Source organism: Vigna unguiculata, chromosome 1 (assembly GCF_004118075.2).
Source record: "Vigna unguiculata cultivar IT97K-499-35 chromosome 1, ASM411807v1, whole genome shotgun sequence".
In the NCBI taxonomy this organism is placed as follows: domain Eukaryota; kingdom Viridiplantae; phylum Streptophyta; class Magnoliopsida; order Fabales; family Fabaceae; genus Vigna; species Vigna unguiculata.
In genome coordinates, this window is record NC_040279.1 from 5,009,308 (window position 1) to 5,015,597 (window position 6,290).

At 43.0% G+C, this 6,290-nt stretch overlaps 1 protein-coding gene across 1 annotated transcript; it reads left to right on the plus strand.

Annotated features, from left to right (window-relative positions):
• Positions 1 to 637, plus strand: LOC114187407. The gene is made up of 2 exons (XM_028075662.1): positions 1 to 191; positions 304 to 637. The coding sequence occupies exons 1-2, from the start codon at positions 1 to 3 to the stop codon at positions 635 to 637; spliced, it is 525 nt and encodes a 174-aa protein (XP_027931463.1).
• Positions 638 to 6,290: the final 5,653 nt, after the last annotated feature.

Genomic DNA, 6,290 nt, shown 5'->3' on the forward strand with positions numbered 1-6,290 from the left:
ATGACGGGGTCAGAGGCAGCGGGTTCAGGTAATCTCGTCGTTGGTTGTTGTGTGATTTCTGGCAAGTCTTGTTGCGTGCTTTTTTATTCTGGAGTGACACAATCTTTTGTGTCGGAGTCTTCTATGCGGGAGTTGGGTCTTGTATGCAGGAGTTGGCTCTGCCAGTGTATGAACTACAGTTCGATCTCGTGGTATCTACTCCGACATCTGGGTTGGTTAGGACTTCTTCAGTTTGTGCTAGGTGCCTAGTGGAAGTAGAGGGACGCGTGTATAAATTTAATCTTATATGCCTCCCTCTACAAGGGCTAGATGTGATCTTGGGAATGGATTGGCTCTCCGCCAATCGCGTTCTCATAGACTGTCAAGAGAAGAACCTGAGTTGTTGTCTTCCCATGGGGTTATGAAGGAAATCCAGGACAGCGCACAATGTTATATAATATTTGACATGATGGAGGTTGAGAAGGAAGAAAGAATAACGGTGATACCTGTGGTCCGAGAATTTGAGGATGTGTTCCCCGAAGAGGTGTCAGGTTTACCCCCTAGGAGAGAAGTCGAGTTCTCCATAGACTTGGTACTAGGAGCTGGTCTTGTGTCGATAGCTCCTTACCGCATGGCCCAGCGGAGTTGGTGGAGTTAAAGAGGCAGATAGAGGAGTTGCTTGAGAAGTAGTTTATACGACCAAGTGCTTCGCCGTAGGGAGCGCCTGTTTTTCTAGTGAAGAAGAAAGATGGTAGCTCAAGGTTGTGTGTGGACTACAGGCACCTGAACAAGATGACTATAAAAAATATGTACCCCTTGCCAAGAATAGATGATTTGATGGATCAGCTACATGGGGCGTCGGTGTTCTCCAAGATTGATCTACGATTGGGTTATCATTAGATTTTGGTGAAAGTAGAGGATGTGGAGAAGACTGCTTTTAGATCCAGGTATGGGCACTATGAGTATGTGGTTATGCCGTTTGGTGTGACCAATGCTCCAGCCTTGTTCATGGACTACATGAATCAGATCTTCCGGCCGTTTTTAGATAAGTTTGTCGTGGTCTTTATAGACGACATACTCATCTACTCCAGGACGCATGAAGAGCATGCCGAGCATCTGAGGATAATGCTTGGTATCTTAAGGGAGTAACAACTATTTGCTAAGTTATCAAAGTGTGACTTCTGGATGAGGGAAGTGCAGTTCTTGGGCACATAATATCAGCTCAGGGTATAGCTGTAGATCCAGCTAAGGTGGAAGCCGTGATACAGTGGGAGTGTCTCAAGTCAATGACGGAGATTCAGAGTTTCGTGGGCCTAGCTGGCTACTACAGGAGGTTTATAGAGGGGTTCTCCAAGATAGTAGCACCCCTGACACAACTAACCATAAAGGACCAACCGTTTGCATGGACTGATAGGTGTGAAGAGAGCTTCAGGGAACTTAAGCAGAGATTAACGAGTGCTCCAGTGTTGGTGATTTTGGATGTGAGTAAACCCTTTGAGGTTTACCGCGATGCTTCTCATCAGGGTCTTGGGTGCGTCTTGATGCAAGAGAGGAAGGTGGTAGCTTATGCTTCAAGGCAGTTGAAGGTTCATGAGAAGAACTACCCCACTCATGATCTCGAGTTAGCAACAGTGGTCTTTGCTTTGAAAATCTGGAGACACTACTTGTGTGGTGCGTAGTTCCGTGTGTTTAGTGACCACAAGAGCTTGAAGTACCTCTTTGATCAAAAGGAGTTAAACATGAGGCAGAGGCGGTGGATAGAGTTTCTGAAGGACTACGACTTTAAACTCCTTTATCACCTAGGGAAGGCGAATGTGGTGGCAGACGCACTAAGTAGGAAGATGATGCATGTGGCACACTTGATGATAAAAGGGATGGAATTGCTTGAGAGCTTCAGAGATATGAAGATACAAGTTGAGTTGGAACCAGAATTCATTAGGTGTAGCACCTCGGTTATATCTAGTGACTTCCTGAGCTTGATTAAGGAAAGGCAAGCAAAGGATGCTAGTCTACAGAAGGTGAAAGAGCTATTGGGATCGGACCAGGCCAATGAGTTTGCCTTGGGTGGTGATGGTGTGTTAAGGTTCAGAGGAAGATTCTGTGTGCCAGATGATGCTGAGCTGAGGAGATTGGTCCTTGAGGAGGGACAGAAGAGTCGTTTTAGTCTGCATACGGGCATGACTAAGATGTACCAAGACCTCAAGGAAAACTTTTTGTGGCAAGGCATGAATAGGGATGTCAAAAAAATCCGTACCCACGGGTATCCGCGGATAAAACCCGCAACGGATAGGAAATGGATATTAAAAATGAATACCCGCTACCCGCGGGTACGGGCATTTTTGATACCCGCATGTTAACGGGGCGGGTACGGGTATCATAGTATCCGTACCCGTGGACCCGTACCCGCTAAACTTTAATTCACAAAAGTACCCTTATATATATATATATATATATATATATATATATATATATATATATATATATATATTAGTAAAAAGTATTCTGTCTTCATTTTTCTAAGTATTGGTAGGTTGTCTTCTTCCAAGTACACCCTTGACATTCTTCTCTTTCCTTTATTTGAAATGGGGCATATACATCAAATCCAATATAGACAATGGACAATGACATTTATGGTATGCTTGTTGTCAAATGATGGAATCAAAATAAGAATACTTAGCACGTGATAATTGAGGTTTATTATTTGTTTATTTTGTTTATTTTTTAGGAATCAATTGGAAAAATTGGACTTTTTTATGTAAACACTAATTAAAGAATTTTCATTTTGTTGAACGTCATTTTATATTTACTTTTATAATTATTTGGACTTGTATGAACTTGAGTTTATTTGAACTTTATTTAAAATTTATGACAATGATGTATTTTATTTTATTTAAATTTATGATTAAATATTTATTTTTTAAATAATTTTGTAAATACCCGCGGGTATCCGTGGATACCTGCGGATATGAAAAAAATAGGCGGATACCCGACGGATATGGATACGGGTACGGGGCAGATATTTATCTAGCGGGTAGGGTATGGGGGAGCTACTACCCGTACCCTACCCGCCCCGTTGACATCCCTAGGCATGAAGAAAGAGGTTGCATAGTTTGTATCCGCCTGCTTGACTTGTCAAAAGGCGAAGGTGGAGCATCAGAAACCCGGTGGGACGCTCCAGCCCTTGGATATTCTGGTGTGGAAGTGGGATATCATAGCTATGAATTTTGTTACCCATTTGCCTCGCACCGTGAGAGGACATGATACTATATGGGTGGTGATAGATCGGTTGACGAATAGTGCTCACTTTTTGGCAGTGAATCTCAAGATGTCTATGGCCAAGCTGGCTTAGCTCTACATTAAGGAGATAATGAGGCTTCATGGGGTGCCCAGTAGCATAGTGTCTGACAGAGACCCCTGGTTCACTTCGAGGTTCTGGCAAACGCTGTAGGAGGCTATGGGTAGCAGGCTGAGGATGAGTTCTGCCTATCATCCTCAAACAAATGGCTAGTCTGAGAGGGTGATTCAAGCCTTGGAGGACTTGTTGAGGACGTGTATCTTGGATCACCTTGACAGTTAGGATGAGGTGTTATCGCTGGTGGAGTTCACCTATAACAACAGTTACCAGGCGAGTATAGGGATGGCGTCTTATGAGGCTTTATATGGGAGGAGGTGTAGGACTCCCTTATGTTGGTACCAGAATGGTGAATCGGTTTTGGTAGGACCTGAGTTGTTGTAATAGACCACAGAGAAGGTGCAGTTGGTGAGGGATAGGTTGCAAGCATCTTAGAGTCGGCAGAAAGCATATGCAGACCGAAGGAGAAGACCTCTAGAGTTTGAGACTGGGAATCATGTGTTCTTGAGGGTGACCCGAACCACTGGTGTGGGGAGGGTTATCCGCTCAAGGAAGTTGTCTCCTAAGTTCTTAGGTCCATATCAGATCTTAAGGAGGATAAGGCATGTGGCTTATGAGATAGCATTGCCACCCCATTTGGCTAACCTCCACCCAGTGTTCCATGTCTCCCAACTACGAAAGTATCTTTTTGACCCATCACATGTGTTGGAGGTGGAGGATGTGCGAGTCAGGGAGGATCTCCAGGTAGAGGTACAACCAATTTTTATAAAGGATCGCTAAGTAAAGGAGCGGAAGGGAAAAGCCACTAGTCTTGTAAAGGTTATTTAGGACCAGAGGACAGGTGATTCTACCTGGGAGCTAGAGGAGGACATGAGGAGTTCATACCCACATCTTTTCTAGTAAGTCTTATTTTTCGAGGACGAAAAATTTTTGTTATTGGGGAGATATTGTAAGCCCCATTTTCAGCTTTCTGTGTTGGGCCTAACCTTTGGTGGGCCTGAGGCCAGCCTAGTAAGAGGGACCTAATACCCCCTTTCCAACCCCTAACCCATGCACTATATCTCATTTGCAGAAAAACATATTCCTCTTCTCTGACCTCTTCTCCAACTAGAGCTCTGCTAGGGCACAACGAACCCTCCTCCTTTTGGCTAGCTACGTTCATCCTACTTCTAGGTTTAAAAACTTGAGATCCCTAGTCAGTTTTTCTCCTTCCCATCGTTTTTGTACGTTTGTCTGGGTAGGGTTTAACTCTGTACCCTTGTTTCTGTTCTGGTTTCCACTTTTCAGCTCACTACCTTGGTTCTAGGAGCTGCATATTCGTAGTTGCAGGTCTATTTCCTTTTTGGGTACCTAAGCAAGGTAATGGAAGCTAGGTTTTAAGTGTTTAAAAGTTATTTCTGCGTGCTTTTGGTCTATTCCATGTTTTTATGCTTGAATGATGTTTTGGATAGTATGAACTGGCCTGTTTGTGTTCTGGTATGTTGCTATTGAGTATGTGTTCCTGCTACATGCGTGTAATAGTGGCGAGTACTGTCATTCTCGCCTAGGCGAGCTCGTCTCGCCTAGGCGAGAATAGCTGAGACTCGCCCAGGTTCTGCTCGAGCAGCTCGCTCAGGCGGAGGGCTCTTGTTTTGAGCGACGCGTTGTCTCGCTCAGGTGAGAGTGACTCGCCCAAGTGAGTTCTCGAAGAAAACCTGGTGTTCTTTGCTCGCGTTCTCGTCCAGGCGAGGGATTTGTGTTTTGGGTGAGTGGTGGTCTCGCCCAAGCGAGAGCTCACAGAGTGCTACTGTTGCAGGACTCGCTCAAGCGACAACGCCTAGCTTAAGCGAGACAGTTGTTGTAGCTTAAGCGAAGGCTTTTAGCTTGAGCGAGAATGGGGCAAATTTGATTCTATTTTCTTGAAATTATCCATGGTTTGGCTGTATGTATTAAATATGTTTGGTTGCTTGATCTATATGCACTGGAATTGGTATGTTTTGTATGAGTTATGGCATGGAATTGTTAAATGGTGGTTGGGTGAAATGAGAATTGAATGTATAAGATGAAAGTGGTGGTTATGGTATGAGAAACATGATATTGGTGTGAGATAGGCGTAATTCCATGAGTCTCGTGAGGAGATCTCATGGTGGTGTGTAGTGTATATATATTAAGATAAGGATTCAAGTAAGGACCGCATCTCGAAACTCTAAAGGGTTAGTTAGTCTCATGTAGAGCAAACTGAGCCAAGTGGTGAGAGTAGTGGGAGGCCATAGTCTCTGGCAAGATAATGGCCTTAGACGCTTAAAGGCTAAGCTTGTGTGTGGTAGGGTGAAACCCATTGGCAATGGCTATGCAGAGCAGTAGAGGCCACCACAAGCGCAAGCGTCTAGTGAATCCGATTTTAATATATTTATCTAGATAATTAAGTCTTAGTGTCCTGTTTATTTGCTATAACATAATTCTTTGTGCTTATTGTGTTGCATATTGGGACTGTTCTAAATACTTGTATGCTATAATATGCTAAAGTCAAATTACACTAGCTTACCCTTTCATTTTGCGTTTATTCTTGTTTTGCTTTCTCTTTTGTGACGATCACCCTATTGGTGGGAGCAGATGGGGGAAATCTTGGAAACAGGCCTGATGGTAGCAACGATGCAGCTTAGTAGGTTTGTGTATGTGGCTCTCAAAAGCAGTTCTATAGCCCTAGTGCCTTCTATTTTTCCTTGCTCAGAGAGCATTGCTTTTGTAAGACTGATGAAACTCCTTTAAATTATGTTTTGTTTATGGCATTATGGTATGCTTAATTTTCCATTCCTGTATACTCTTGGATGACTGTAACAGTTGATTTCTTATGTGCGCTATTCATCTGATTGTTCTCTATTATTATAACTTTGTAATTATTTAATTTAGTAAATTTGATCTATTTAAATGGGTTGTTATATATATATATATATATATATATATATATATATATATATAT